A 16900-nucleotide genomic window follows, 5' to 3' on the forward strand; every position below is an offset into this window, starting at 1 on the left:
TTATACTGACCCATTATTCTGAATTATACATACATACATAAGTTTTTTATATATTTATGCACACGTTAATAGAAAGGTGTAGAGGAACTTTTGCAGTCATCAAACTTTCTTGATAGAATGGCCCTTGATTGTATTATTTTAATTTGGAGTGTAAAATGCTGCCTCTGTTTTAGTGATGAAGATAATAATTTAAATCTAATTCCAGTCTATTCAATTGTCTTTATTATTTCCCAATTTTTTCCCCACAAAAATCATAGTAATGCATACTCAAGACACCATGATTGTCCACAAAACTGTATTCACTATTATATTCACAACTGTTAATAAAATGAAATAAATAAAATATAAACAGTCCTCATATTTCTCCCTTGGGGGTTTCAGTCTTGTTTTGTTTGTTTTTATTAGGCTAAATAGTAGAAAAGAGTTGTTCCAAGGTGTCCCTTTACAAGGCGGAAGCAAAGAACTCCACAACTCAAACCTAAATCGTAGAAGAAAGATTTAGTTTTTTTTATAAATATCATCTCAACAAGCCATTTTGAGATTTGGAGCCTAGTTGCACAATAATGCACCAAATGTAGGGTCATTCTAATAACATCATTTAGGCCTCCTTAATTCTGCACAAAGGAGACTAATTCAGAGACGTGTGCTTACAAATTAATTTTCATAAATGCTTTCAAATCTGTCCGGTCATTTTAAAGTAACATGCAACAATTCCCACTAGCCATCCTGGATGCCCTGTGTAGTTCTGTGTACTGGGCCTGAATACCCTGCAAAAATGCAAGAAAAGCTTTCACAGCATGACATTGCAGCTATACTGCCAAAAGACATTCGTGTTGGCAAGCTTCTCATTACTCATAGCATAAAATGTCAATAAATCACACATTTCACATTCATTTACGTTTATAATGTGTAGATATGTCCACCATCATCTGTCAGCCTTTTGTTCCTGTCTTTACGGTAAAATGATTGTCGTCACTTCCATACCATGTGACCTTAATAAAAACATATTACTTGAATATAATAATTGTCTTCCTCTGTCACTTAACCAAGAGGGATGGTTAAGATGGAAAGGCTTGAATTCGAGTGAGTTTGAGCATATTAATGCGAACCATTTTAGTTGTGCGTGAGAGACGTTTGGATTCAGCCTGGTATGCCGGAAGTAATCAGTGTTTACAACCTCACCATTTAAGTCACTTGAGCTCCACGTCGGGAATATATCAGTTTTGCAAATCACCATGGCATTCTTTTGGTTATAAAAGATTGAAATCACAACAACCATAAGGGAAAAGTGGAGAAAATCATCAAGAGCCCGAAAAGTTATTGCAAAATCGTTGGAAAATGTCAAACTGTGGTACTTATAAGACGCAAATAGCATCTATTATGGACGTGCTCGCTAAAGCAGCTGTAGCCGAAATCGGTAAAGTGGTTGAGGATGCCGTCGTCGTTTTACGGCTAGAAACGTGCCAACGGCAAAACGAAATCGAGTCCTTGAAGAGAAACTTGGAAGTTGTGTCCAACGAGCTGCGAGCAACACGAAGAGCTCTCGTGCGGGAGTGTATCAACGGGAGATCGGTAGATTTTCAAGTACGCGATCAACCTGTCATCAACAGAGGTTAGTTCGCCATTAATGCTATATGCACTCAGATTTTTTTTTCTTTTTCTATTTGACTGGTGTATAGCTAAAAGTCATTCGCTTACGTATTATAGTAAGAATGGCAGCTGCTGTAATCAAAACAAGACGTGCACTATCAGGATCCGTTTACTTTGAGTTCATCTTAATTTAAATATTTGTGTTTCTAACAGCCATTTGAGGATCATCATTTGAAACCCATTTGGAGCCCAAAGCCTATTTTGTGAGCAGGATGTTGGTTGTGTTTAAGTGAGCATTCCTGAGATTACAAATGAAGGGTTGTAGCACTGTACTTCACTTAGTTGGGTTTTGGCAAAGGGAGAGATTGAGAACAGTGCAGTGTATGTGTCCCATGGCCACAGGGACTGATTGAGACACTTTTGAGGAGATTCATTTAAATTCTCACTGTTCCCTTACAGGTTGTGGGCGGAAAGGTGTGAGAGTGGAAGAGAGCAGGTGTTGCGAGAAGGAGTGCCAGAGTGAGGGTCAGACTGAGGAGAACGCCACGATCAGGGTGAAGGTGAAGATCGAGAGACAGGAGGGACATGAAAAGCAGGGGACCCATGATGGCACAGCAGATGGGGCAACGCAGAACGGCGAGCTTGCCGCAATGGATGAAGAATGTGGCCACAGCTGGCCGGCGAATGAGGATGAAGACACACACACGCATGCCATGGGTGACCCCTCACCGCCTCAGACTCACGCTGACGCCCTCCGTGTATCCATTTCCACGGAAACTCGGGCTCAACCCCAGAGACCACGCCTAAGGAGGTATTGGCCAGACAAGCAGCTCACACTCTTGAACCCCGGCACACTCTTGAGCACACACTCACACCGTCCTCATGTTCCGCCTTCGGAGAAGACTCTCGGGGCACTGAGGGGAGGCTTCCCCAGCCTGGGGTTCAGGGGGTTTCATGGGGGTCTGTGGGGTCACCACAGGGCACGAGGGGGTCAGAGGTCGACACATCAGGTGTGGGGACGAGGCAAGCGTCGCTTCCCATGTGGGTTCTGTGAGAAGAGCTTTGACCGGCTGAGCCACCTCGACCGCCACCGCCGCATCCACACAGGTGAACGACCCTACGGCTGCCCCGTGTGCGGGCGGCGCTTCACCCAGAAGAGCAGCCTGAAGGGGCACCTGCGCACGCACAGAGGTCAGCTGAGGGATTTGAAATTCCATAGTGTGTGTGTGTGTGTGTGTGTGTGTGTGTGTGTGTGTGTGTGTGTGTGTGTGTGTGTGTGTGTGTGTGAGTGTGTGCGTGTGTGAGTGACACAGACAATTAAAACAAAAATACATGGCCTATCCTTATTTTACTGTTTTTGCTGATGTATTGTCTCACCTTGACTTGTTGAATGCACTATGTGTTATATTTGCTATTGCCATATATTATTGCTTTTAGTCCCCATGATTGGCATGATATTCAAATGCAATGTTTGAATACACATTAAAACCTTCTGCTGCTATGTGGGAATCAAATAGGTTAATTTATCAGTGGGTTTAAAGATGCCTGTGCTCGTTGAATTTTACCACAACATTTGGGGAAACAGACCATTCATCTCGCTGACCATTCAAAATGACAATTCTTGGCCGGCTTTACTACATCTTCAGACCAACTGCATTTGCCTCATGTTAAGGCTCAAAATCACTCTGTGTGTAATCCTAGCTACATTCCCCAGTGTCATTAAATATAAGACAGTAATTATTAATGTATTAACATTTGAACATAACATTTGAAATAATTAGTTTTACTATATGTTTGCTTCCATTATTCATTTATTAACATTTGAACATAAAATGTTTTGTACAAACAAGCTTGAAAGATCATTGGTGACACACTGGTTGTTGTCTATCTTGTTTCTCTGTAGGATGCTCTGTGGATGCTTCGCACAGCAGTCCTTCCCTGGAGTGCCGGCAGTCTGAGGAAGACTGGGACTCCCAGTACCCTAACCAAGCAGAGAACCACACACACTTGCCTACACTCTCAGAAGACAACACACACGCCACCCCCACAGGAGACACTCATATGCTCTTCAGACATGGCCACGAACTCAACACACACCTCGCTGAGGCAGCCGGCGCTGAAATGCACACACACGTGAGAGATCAACTTGGAGGGCAAGGCGAGGAGCAGATAGTGACACCGATGGAGCCAGAGATGCTACTCACACACACTGAAGACAACGACTCGCACCACCTCGCCCAGAGAGACGAACTTAACGTGAACGATTTACTTAATGATGAAGTGAACTCGCATCGCTTCAGACACACGCAGCGTCTGACACACACTCAGGATTCTCCCTCTCCGCTCACACACACCCATCTAACACACCCTCAGGACTCTGCCTCTCTGCTCACACACACACACACACATGAGCCGGTGGGGTTTGGTGAGCTGCAGCTACAGCTGAAGGCTGAGCAGGAGGAGGAGCAGGTGGGTCAGAACCTCCACAAGGAGGGGGGTGAGTACAGAACAAGAGACCAGGAGCAGATAGAGTCCGAGGTATCAGAACTGGAGTTTGCAGCAGCGGAACAGAGTGACTCACTGCTGTGGGCTGACAGCGGGGTGGAATCACACTGTGCAAATTCCAAGGGGGTGGAGCCAGTTAGCTCCCATAGTAACATGCAACTGGGCCTGTCAGCAGTACAGCCCTCCTGGCCCCACCCCCTCAGCCCTTCCAACATAAAACAGGAAGAGGAAGCGTGTCATCTTTCAGACCCACTTCTGGATTTGCTGGCCAATCCTAAGGCTTTTGGGGCTGCACACACTACAGCGCAACAGGGAATGACATCACAACTTCATGCACACACCTTCGATGTGAAAGGGGCTGGAGAACTGGAGGGGAGTGCTGGGGGGGGCAACCGCCCAGATCACCAAACAGATGCTGCTGTAACCACCAGAGAATCTCCACCTTCGTTGTCACTAGCAACTGAGCAGGCATCGCTGTCCTCGCTGTCGTCTCCACGGGACAAGCGTCGCTTCCCATGTATGCACTGCGGGAAGAGCTTTGACCGGCTGAGCCACCTGGAGCGCCACCAGCGTATCCACACGGGTGAACGTCCCTATGGCTGCTCGGTCTGCGGACGCTGCTTCACCCAGAAGAGCAGCCTCAAGGGCCACCAGCGCACGCACACCGGGGAGAGGCCCTACCGCTGCCACCGCTGCCCGTTGGCCTTTGCCACCTCCAGCGCCCGCAACAGGCACCAGTGCACCCCCCCGCAGACCAGGCTGGCATACGCCTGGTAACACTCCACACTCAAACAACCCCACAGAGATCAGACTCCAGTTATCCAGTTATATCACTCTGAGGCCTGTTTTGGTGTTTGTTAGGGGTGTCTGCAGTGGTCATTTTTACATTCTGCCAGTCATTCATTTCTTATTTGTTGTGTGGAGCACATGAATCTGGTCTCTGGGAGCGATCAAGACTCATTAACTAAGGAGAAAAAACAAACAACAGACACTGAAGCAGCTGGGACAATATTCTCCCTTTTAAATCATGTGTCCTCACCAACGCTGTAAAGTTATGGTGTGTGTTATGGTGTGTGTTATGGTGTGTGTGTGTGTGTGTGTGTGTGTGTGTGTGTGTGTGTGTGTGTGTGTGTGTGTGTGTGTGTGTGTGTGTGTGTGTGTGTGTGTGTGTGTGTGTGTGTGTGTGTGTGTGTGTGTGTGTGTGTGTGTCTGTGTCTGTGTGTCTTTGGGGAGGGCACGAAAGTTGTTTTCGTTTGGTTGTTGCGCTTAAAAATAGCCATCATCTAGGAAAGGTTCTGACTCTACCTGTCATTGTATGATCATGATAAACAGTTCCAAGTTCCTCAAAATGTATACATTTCTTTATTCACTATTCTGTGCCAGAGATACTAGGGCACTCCAACAGATGCTTAAGCAATCCACTTTAGGGAGCAGGCTTGAAACTCCTTTAAAAGTATAAATTATAACGGAGCCAAGAAGATGTTGAAAAACAGAATTCACCAAATTTACTGTATCATCATTAACGTCATTTGCCCTCACGCAAGTCATAAAAAAATGCTTGTTTGTGTTTATGAATTGTATGATTATGCTCTACATTGATGTCTGTCCAGTTGTCCTTTATGCTTTTACAGCAGGTCTTTAGTGTATCATGTGCTCAGAAAGACTGCATCACTGTAATGTCTCAAAGATGCATTCCGTGATTCTAATCCAATACACTTTAGGAAACAAACATAGTAGTTTGGGCTGAGACATAAACAATTCCAACCAATCAACACATTGCCAGAATCGCGTACTGTGCCTTTGATACTGGTCACATGCATTTTAGTATTTCAGCAGTATTACCTGTCACAGATTTTCTAATGAGACAAATCAGCAGAACGGAGATGGATGATAGAGCGATGAAACCCTGCTCATTTTGTCCATTGGAAAGAGACAGGACAACAAAGTCAGATATGCTGCAAAGCACACCATTACCTCTGTGTTTGGGATCAGTTGAGCAATTTAAATAAAGACTTCAGTGGTTCAGCATTTTGACTTTCAGTTTTTTAAGATTGGATAAACACTAAATTCAAAAGTATTACACAATTTTCAAAACCTTCGCTCGAGCAAAACATCGGCCCAGATTTGCACCACTAAGCACATGTCAACCTCACACTTTTTGCAAAACAATACACACAGTAATTTCCAAAACCCTAAACACATACATAAGACACTGAAGTATATCAAGATGTCACTCCCTTGCAATTCCAAAGCACTGTCAAATTACCACACATATGAGCCAATGGTTAAACACAGCCATCAAGTGGGCAAACACATAATTGCTAAATTGTAGACACACCAAACAGGTTTAAGCACTATAGAAATGCAGCAGGTGAGTAAATCTGTCTTCAACAAAAATGGAAGGAGTCAGAAGAAGAAGAGTGAGGGTGAGAGGGGGAATCCACGGAGGGAAAAAGGAAGAGGCTGAGGTGGAAGTGGAGGAAGAGGAAGACCTGAAGCAGGAACAAAAGGGAGGGGGCCCATATGCATGCAAGAACAAGAGAGAGATCATAAACATGGTTTTGCCCAATGATGCTATGAGGTTCAGAAAAATTAAAGCCAACATTATCGGCAACCATGCCATTTTCAATATCTCTCAGTCAACACTGGAACACAACCTGAAAATACATCAGGTTCAAATGAAACAACTTTATCTATACTGTATTTTCAGCTTTTTTTTTTTTACTATAATTGTAACCTGGAAATGCTATCCATAAAGTTAATAGGCTAGAAGCTCCCCCAAATAAATCCATTCAGTTTTTCATTGATGTATTTATGTAGTAGTTTGCTTATAAGCACGTATTAATAAGCACGTTTTACAACAGCTACTGTCTGCATCACCTTGATATATGTATTCACTTGATATGACCAGGTCATCTGAAAACATACACTTGTTCTGTTCAGGGCTAACAGAATGCAGCACATTGATGGACACCAAACCACAAGATGAGGATGTTGTTTGAGCTGATTGTGAAAGTTGAAGTTGAGGAGGAGCATGGAATCCAGGGGACCAATCAGAGTCAGGAGAGGACCCAGCCATGGGTTGCTCAGTACCAGGGGGCAGTTTTCCTCAGTTGCGTCTTCACAACAGGGCGCCGCAGGCTGTAGCAACGAAGAGTGCCGCTTCAATAACCTAACCCTTTTTTCCCAGCCATCTACATACCTCCACTGAACCATGCCCGGGACCTCACAGGGCCAACAGTAGTGCTTTGCTTCCTGCAGCCTTAGGCCCTGTCAAGGAAGAGGTGGAAGGGGAGGGTGTGGATGCCCTGTCCTCAGTGACGTCTCCACAGGACAAGCTTCCCTTCCAGTGTGTGCTGTGCGGGAAGAGCTTCGACCGATTTAGCTGGAACGCCACCACCACCACCGGCTGCCCTGTGTGCGGACCCTTCTTCACCCAGAAGAGTACCCTGAAGGGCCACCAGTGCACGCACACTGGGGAGAGGCCCTACCGCTGCCCCTGCTGCCCCCGCTGCCCCTGCACCTTTGTCACCTCCAGCGCCCACAACAGGCAGAAGTTTTGTGTTCATGAATTGTATGATTATGTTCTACATTCATGTCTGTCCAGTTGTCCTTTGAACTTGTTCAGCAGGGATGTAGTGCATAACATGTGTTCAGAAAGACTTCAACACTTTTGTAATGTCTTAAAGGTGCAGTCTGCATTTCTAAACCAATATATTTTTGGTCATATGGAATGAAATTCTGGTGTATGTACACAGACTTGACTCTGTAAATGGGAAACAAACATAGTTGTTTGGGCCAAGCCATAAACAAGTCCAACCAATCAACACATTGCTTCAAGAACATGGAAGGGAGGCATGCAATTTGATCGGTTGTTGAGCTCCAATGTTGACAGCCTTTTGGCAGAATCCATACTCTGCCTTTAAAACTGGTCACATGCATTTCATCAGTATTCAGCAGGATTACCTGTCAAAGATTTTCTGAGGAGATAGGTGAACAGAGATTGAGATAAAGCACTGCTTATTTTGTGCATTGGAAAGAGAGAGGACAACAAAGTCAGATATGCTGCACAGCACAAAATTACCTGTGTTTAGGTTGGGTTGAGCTCTTTAAATAAAGTCTTCAGTTCAGTGAACTCTTACAGTCATCGGCACGCTTCTGAGTTTGAGGGCCAAATTTAGGAAGGCTACATTTTGACCCTAAATAGGTTCTGGCTGGAAAACATCTACTACTCTTTAAGTTCTGCTTATTGAACTCACTGAAAGCTTTTGCAGTATTTATAAGTAAGAATTAATGCCTGATGTCAGGCTGTGCCTGTCTTAAACTCTTAAAGTCACCGGCACGCAATTGAGTTTGATGTCATTCAGACAAAACATCAGAATGCAAAGCAAATAAAATTTCAGTAAACTAACATTACATCTGCGGTGTGGGTATTTGGTATGGTAGGCCTACCTCACATTACAAAGTCACTGCTGAAGTCTTTGTCAAGTGTTTTCCATATTGCTTTAGATTGGCCTTAATGGGGAATGTAGGGGATAACAAACTTGGTATGACAAGTCAAGTCAGGGTGAATAAACATGGCAACATTTTAATTATGGGTTTCTTTTCAGTCACTGTCTGTGCACCAATTAGAGCGAGCGGCCCAGATAAATATGTTGCCACCAATATGTTCAGGCCGAAAAGGGACGGAATAGCCTACATCATGTTGCTTGCTTGCCTCAACTCTGAATACACAGAAAGTGAATTAAAGTTAACGTTACAGCTCTAGCTCTGAAAACATTTGGTTTATTTTATTCAACAGATTGTGATTATCAAATCCTTAGCTTTATCAACATGTTTAATTAAATTGAAGATTTGTAATCTCTGATCTATGCTTCTGCTCGCCTTGTGAAACTGGTGACGTATAAACTAGGGAGTGACTTGCCTTGTAGTCTGTTATTTTTCGCTGGTTAGCCCTCTGATAGCAACGCATATTTTAGAGATATAATTGATCTACGGACTACACAGAGACGAGACGGCATACACGTGCATTTGAATGGACATAATCGAATGCGGGGTCTCTCAAGCAGTGTGTTTTAACTGCCATGGGTGACATTTTATCGTTTTTCCAAAACCCCATTCATTTTCTCATAGGGATTTTTATCTTGAGGGACGTGCAAAAATGCTAATCCACCGCATACAAAATGACGACGGTCACTCCCACACTTTATTTCCGGTGTTTTTACTCTCCGCGATACCACCTCCATGAGACGGAAGTACCATGGTAGCACAGAATGACCAGCTGTGAGAAGTGTCTCTTTCAGCTTTACTATTAACTTTACTGTCTGGTATGCGCCCATATTTTTCCGGAGTGTTGAATTGTATGTGGCATTAAACAGTTATTGCATATTATTTTAAGGCAAACTGCGACTGAAGCCTTTTAAAATTGGTCAAAATGCCGAACCGTAAGACCCTTGAAACTCAGATCGCGTCTGTGATGGAGATCTTGGCAAACACTGCAGTAGCAGAGATATGTAAAATTGTAGACAGTGGTTGCGTGGAGTTTAGGTTAGAACTGTGTCGCAGACAAAAGGAGATTGAAGCTCTGCGTAAGAGAGTCCACTGTCTGACAAGCGAACGAACATCTACTCGAGAAGCTCGGCTGGATTCGGTTGCTCTTCAGCAGCGCACAGTTGGTGTTCAGATCGACATGGAACAAGGTAGGCTGTAAGTAAATGATTCAAATGAGAAAAAAAATGAAACATCTGCCATTGCATTTCATCACAATTCCACGCCTTACTGTCTTTGTTCTGTCCTGAAACATCCAGAAAGTGTTTCACTGTGTGCGCGTGTGGTTTTTGAAGTCAGTATGTCTGCACAACCACAACAAGTGCTCCACTAATTCCTAGTAATTGTTCTGGTTGAGTTTTATTATTATAAACTCTAATATAATTATCATGGTTTATAATAATATAACAATATTTTATGTTTGTCCTTTAAGGGCTACTGTAGAAACATGGCAGGGCAACACAGGGGACTCCGTGGAAGGGGACCCACTCCCTATGATATCTAAGCTAATGAAAACACAATTATTTAAAATCACAGGTGATTAAACACGATTGAAAACATTATTATGAATACTATATACCATTTTAGCTAACAGCTGGTTCTAGCAGCTTAAATATGTCACTACTTTGAGTCTAAAATATTTCTTGTATGCATAAGAAATCTGAATTCTATTATGTGACATGGCACGTTGTGATGATGTGAATTCGTTTTCTTTTGTGCATTCAGTGATTCAGCTAACTCCTTTTCTGTGAAACAATGGGCAGTTATGGACTAAAACATTTTTGGTTTTCTAAAACATTTCAAGTAAAACTTCAACAAAAGTTAACAGCAGCCTGAGCCTATCAGCCAACTGCAGCCAATAGAATGTGAAGACACACTGAAGAGACAAGTTGCAATATAATTAATCGTTGCAAGTAGTTTGAAGCCGTCTGATGCAGTTGCAAAAGATTTGTTGTGTCGAATTGAAGTTGCAAAGGTTTTCTAGAACACTTGTACCTCATGCCTTTTGTTGTCACTCAATTAGTCAAGACACATCATGGCAGAGTTTTGGGCAGAGGAGAGACGGAGGAGGACTACTTATTAACTTGTTTTAAAGAACAACAGTGTCTGTAAAAAAGCAGTGAAAAAGTGTTATCTAACAATGTAGCAAAAACAAACGCAATTCCACTGCTGGCTTATCAACTATTTTGTTAAGTTTGCTGGTAAACTGACCAGCTAGCTAGTTCATTCATGGCTACAACAAGTCTTGTATCAAAGGCAGTATTATAATAATAATTCATTGTTACACACTTTTGTCAATTACAACTCAAGCCAGATATCAAATTGTATTTGTCTTTCACTGTCGTTTTGGTTTGTAATCAATAAACAGCCCAAATAGTCACATTGCATTTGTTGTGGATAATTTCTTTAACTAGGTAAAAAAAAGTTTCTTCAAGAAGAGTCCAGAGATGCGTTTAGTAGTAATGCCTTTATTAAAGATCAATAAAGTGAGTTGGTCCATGAGGTGTCTGCTGTTACAAGGAAGTATCAGAATTATTATAGTCCTAACCCTTCTGCTCTATTAACTCCCACTTTCCTTATGACACACTAAGTATGGCCTATCATTAAGGAACAGTGTCCCCTTGGCAACTTGCTACTGTTATGTTGGGTTCCCGTTTCTTCCTTCTTCAACAAATTATGATGTGATGTTATCTAGGTTAATGGTGGTGCTCACGGCTACCATTATGTGTAATGCTTTGTTTACAGTTGGCACTGGCTGACTTCTGCTGTGGCTCAATAATATTGGCATTTTCTGGCAGAAATGCATCTCTTGTATGGAAGTGATCAATTTTACACCAGAACTGATAAATCCATTAGTCCTGCGGCATCCTCACATTTTATCTAACCACCCATTTCCTTTTCATTTACCTTCTTTCTTGTGTGTGAGTGTGTCGATATACGTATACTTGTCTGTGTATGACAGACACCATGGTATTACTAACGTATGTATTGTGTCCCGGTGTCATTTAAATGTATTTATTCTAAAATGAATTTAGTAATTGTTATTTATTATTTAACTTGCTCAGTAAAATCCTGGAAATGATTTGTAATAATTACCTGTTGAAATTATTTGTTTGACACACAACTTCGAAAGATAAGTGATGACTCTGTTGTCGTTTTTTCTCTGTAGGGTTCTCTGGGGACAGTAGTCCTTCCCTGGAGTGCCGTCAGTCTGTGGAAGACTGGGACTCCCAGTACACTAACCCAGAAGAGAACCACACACACTTGCCTACACTCTCAGAAGACAACACACACGCCACCCCCACAGGAGACACTCATATGCTCTTCAGACATGGCCACGAACTCAACACACACCTCGCTGAAGCAGATGAAGCTGAGGTGCACATACAGACCTCTCAGCACACACACTCTTCCCCACACAAACACATGAGAGTTCAACTCGGACGACAGGGCAAGAAGCAAAGAGTGACACCGATGGAGCGGGAAATGCAGATCACACACACTAAAGACAGCAACACACGCTACCTCAACCACATAAACGATCTTAATGTTAATGATTTTCTTAACGATGAAGTTAACTTGCATCGCCTCACACACAGGCAGCATCTGACACACCCTCAGGACCCTACCTCTACGCTCACACACACACATCTGACACACGCACATAGCCCTACCTCTACGCTCACACACACACATCTGACACACCCTCAGGACTCTCCCTCTCTGCTCACACACACACAGGAGCCTGTAGAGTTTGGTGAGCTGCAGCTGGAGCTGAAGGCTGAGCAGGAGGAGGAGCTGGTGGATCAGACCCTCCACCAGGCACAAATAGAGACTGGGGTATCAGAACTGGAGTCTGGGGAAGTAATACAGATTGACTCCAAGCTTTGGGCAAATAGCGGGGTGGAATCACACTCTGCAAATTCAAAGGGGGCGGAGCCTGTTGAGTCCCATACCAGCATGCAACTGGGCCTGTCAGCAGTACAGCCCTCCTGGTCCCTCCCACTAAGCCCAGTCCACATCAAAGAAGAAGAGGAAACGTGTCATCTTTCAGACCCCCTTTTGGACTTGCTGGCCAATCCCAATGCTTCTGGGGCTGGACATGCGACAGCGCAACAGGAAATGACATCACCACTTCATGCATACAGCTTTGGTGTGAGAGAGGCTGTAGAACTGGAGGAGAGCACTGGACATGGCAACAGCCCTGCTCACCGATCAGGCACTGCTGTTACCACTAGAGAGGCTCCACCCTCTTCACTAGCAACCGAACAGGCATCGTTTTCATCTCCCCGCGACAAGCGTCGCTACCCGTGTATGCACTGCGGGAAGAGCTTTGACCGACTGAGCCACCTGGAGCGCCACCAGCGTATCCACACGGGTGAACGACCCTACGGCTGCTCAGTCTGCGGACGTCGCTTCACCCAGAAGAGCAACCTCAAGGGCCACCAGCGCATCCACGCCGGAGAGAAGCCCTACCGTTTCCCCCATGTCCTCCCCACCTCCAGCAACCACAACAGGCACCAGTGCACCCCCCCGCGCAGCAGGCTGGCATACGCCTGGTAACACTCCACACTCAAACAACCCCACAGAGATCAGACTCCAGTTATCCAGTTATCACTCTGAGGCCTGTTTTGGTGTTTGTTAGGGGTGTCTGCAGTGGTCATTTTTACATTCTGCCAGTCATCAATTACTTGATGTGTGTGTGTGTGTGTGTGTGTGTGTGTGTGTGTGTGTGTGTGTGTGTGTGTGTGTGTGTGTGTGTGTGTCTTTTGAGAGAGAACTACAGTTGTGTGTGTTTGGTTGTTGTGAATAAAGACAGCAAACATCTTGGAAAAGTTCTGACTCTACCTGTCATTGTATGATCATGATAAACAGTTCCAAGTTTTTCATAATGGATTTCTTAATTCACTGTGGTGTCAATGACACTTAGAGCTCTCCAACAGATGCTAAAGCCAAGCCGCTTTAGGATGCAGGTTTGAAACTTGTTTTAGTTATATTTCTTATAACGGTGCCAAAATGATGTAACAAATGAAATTTTCCTTCAGTGAGGTCCAATATTTTTTTTTTGTCTTTATGATTTGTTTGTATGATTGTCTTTCCAGTTGTCCTTTCTGCATTTTCAGCAGCTCTTTAGTGTTTAACATGTGTTCAGAAAGACTGCATCGCTGTAATGTCTTAAAGGCACAGTCTGCGAGTCTAAACCAATATACTTTTTGTACGCTACAAACAATTCCAACCAATCAATACATCAACACAGAACATGGAAGGGAGGGATACAATTTGATTGGTTGTTGAGCTCAAATGTCACCAACCTTCGGCAGACTCTTTCAGGACAATTTCAGCAGTATTACCTGTCACAGATTTTCTGATGGGAGAGATCAGGAGAACAGAGATTGAGATGAAGCCATGCTCATTTTGACCGTTGGTAAGAGACAGGAAAAACAAAGTCTGATATGCTGCAAAGTACACCATTACCTCTGTTTTTAGGCTGAGTTGAGCTCTTGAAACAAAGTCTTCAGTGGTTCAGCAAGCTGTTAAAGTCACCTGCACGCTTATGAGTTTGAAGGGCCAAATTGAGGAAGGCTGCATTTTGACTTAGAGAGATTCTTGCTGGAAAACATCTACTACCCTGTGTAAGTGCCCGTTTTGAATATTGAAACAATGCGAAGCAAATGACATTTCTTTCATGATGAACATCCTACCTGAAGTCTGTCAAGTATTGTCCTTATTGTGTTGGACTTGACCTTAGTGGGGAAAGACTTTCGTTTGAGTTTTCAATTTCTAATGTAAAGAGTGGGCTCCTTAGTGTTTTGATATGCGGTAGCCTAGTTTGGTGTTGGGACCTCCTGCCATAATTCTTTTTAGCATGCTGTGGAAAGGATATGAAATGTAGGCTACACAAACTAAGGTTAGAATAAAGGATACATGATTTAATACCGTTGCTATTATTCTTAATACTATTCTATAAAATTCTAAGTGGCTATATGTCGTGTCTTTTGTGTGTGTAATACATGAAAAAGGAAACGCCCCCTTTTACAGTTCTGATATTTCGAGATCATGTATTTTCATATATACACTCCAGCCCAATAGGTGGCGGTATAGGAGATGCTATTTCTAAACTGGCAAAGTGCCCTCAGATAATGCAGATGCAGAACAAACACTGTGGAAGTTGTATACAGATCCATGGACATGGTTTGAGTCTGTTCCATTGCCTCCTGCCACTTTATTAGTGATATATGATTTGTTTGTGGCGATATTGTGTGACCACACCTTGAAATATTTTAACCGAGTTTTACTCCAAAGGAGAGACCAATTGTCAAGATGTTAACCGCGGAGCTTCTTGAGGAACAGGTCGCATCAGTGATGGCGACTTTGACGAAAACAGCGGTTACGGAGATCTGTAAAGTTATAGACAGTGGGTTCGCTGAGGTAAGACGAGAGGTGAGCCTCAGGCAAAGTGAATTAGAAGCTCTCCGAACCAAATTCCGAAGTCTGACAAGCGAAAGGAGAGGTACAACAGCATCCGTGGAATGGAGCACTGTTAACAAAACCCCTCCTCGCCGCTCAGTCGCTGTTCAGGTCTCATATGGACAAGGTGAGTGCTTTCCTCTCTAGCTAGATAGGCTATCCATAAAGTGAATAGGCTAGGTGATTCCCCCAAACAAATGAATTCACCCATACACTTGATATTACCAGATTGTAAAACATACACTTGTTCTGTCCATCCACAGGGGTAGCGGAATGCAGCACATTAATGGACACCCAAGCACAAGGTGAGGCTGTTGTTGAGCTGATTGTGAAAGTTGAAGGCAGGGAGGAACATGGAACCCAGGGGACCAATCAGAGTCTACGAGAAGACCCAGCTTTCGGTTGCTCAGCGTCAGGGGGCAGTTTTCCTCAGTGGGGAGCTGGATCTTCACATGAAGGCGCCACTGGCTGTAGCTACAGAGAGTACCCTTTCGATGGCCGAACGTTTCATCCCAGCCAATCAGATACCTCCACTGAACCACTTCCCGGACCTCATAGGGCCAGTCAGCTTCATGCACAAGCAGCCCCGCTGCACAGACACAGTAGTGCTTTGCTTCCTGCAGCCTTAGGCCCTGTCAAGAAAGAGGAGGAAGGGGAGGGTGTGGATGCCCCTGGGGAAGAGGGAGCTGATACAACAGGACAGACACACGGACACACACCCCTACAGAGCCATCTGTCAGAGCTTGATGCACACACACACACTCCCACACTTGTCCAGAAACATGAGGAGCAGCTACGAATGGAGCGTGGTCAGGGAGGAGGACAAGAAGGTGAGAAGGAGAGGGGACTGTGCCGGGGCACCATCCATGGAGAGGGTTTTCTCCGTTACCAGCAGCTGCAGGCTCATGGAGAAGAACGTGCTGGAGAGAGTGGCACCAAATGTGCCACCAAATGTGGCACAATACCTGCTAATGCAGTCATTCATAGGAAATGTCCTGCTAAAGAATACCTTAACTGCTCGGGTAAGACTTTGTCATTATTGACAGCTTAATAAAGATGAAGTAGAGATGAAACGTAATCTGTTTTTGAGGATTATTGAAAGGCATGAAATGTTATATGGGACATACTTACTTTTTAAGAGTGTCATACAGTTTGTATTGTCTATTATTTAATTTCTGTACATTTTAAGAATCTTTATGTTGTGTTTGGTCTTTGTAGGAGAAAAGCACTGGCATTCTGAGATGGAGGCATTCTCAGAGCAAAACACACATCTCACACACACCTGGGACTCTTCCTCTCCGGTCACACACACACATCCAGCATACACTTGGGGCTCTTTGTCTTCTCACACACACATACATCTGACACACACTCAGGACTCTACCTCTGCGCTCACACACACACAGGAACCTGAGGGGTTTGGTGACTTACAGCTGGAGCTGAAGGCTGAGCAGGAGGATGAGGGGGAGGATGAGGTGGATCCGAACCTCCATACAATCCCATCATGCCCTCCCCCAAAGCCAGCACTATCCTCTCCTGACTCACAGCTGCCATTGTCCTCCAGCACATTCTCTGAACCTTCTTCCTCTTCTACTCACACGCTGGCTCCCAGCCTCTTATTCGTAACCACAACGGAAGCCATGACAACCACTGAGACACCAACGGCTTCCCCGACACATCTCTTCCACTGCTCGTCCTGTCCCAAGAGCTTCCCTCAGGAGGCAGCATTGAAGCGGCACGAGCGCTCCCATTCAGACGACCGTCAGTTCGGCTGCGATGTTTGCGGCAA

The 16900-nt window shown here is 44.3% G+C and overlaps 1 protein-coding gene across 1 annotated transcript; it reads left to right on the forward strand.

The window, feature by feature from the left end:
• Positions 1 to 1380: 1380 nt before the first annotated feature.
• Positions 1381 to 4965, forward strand: LOC308363438 (uncharacterized protein; the record flags this gene model as incomplete). The annotated part of the gene is made up of 3 exons (XM_080836248.1): positions 1381 to 1612; positions 2050 to 2781; positions 3494 to 4965. 3 exons carry the CDS (start codon positions 1381 to 1383, stop codon positions 4870 to 4872), a joined length of 2343 nt encoding a protein of 780 aa, XP_080692374.1. The 3' UTR covers positions 4873 to 4965.
• Positions 4966 to 16900: the final 11935 nt, after the last annotated feature.

The sequence above is a fragment of the Sprattus sprattus genome, assembly GCF_963457725.1.
Source record: "Sprattus sprattus genome assembly, chromosome: 4".
In the NCBI taxonomy this organism is placed as follows: domain Eukaryota; kingdom Metazoa; phylum Chordata; class Actinopteri; order Clupeiformes; family Clupeidae; genus Sprattus; species Sprattus sprattus.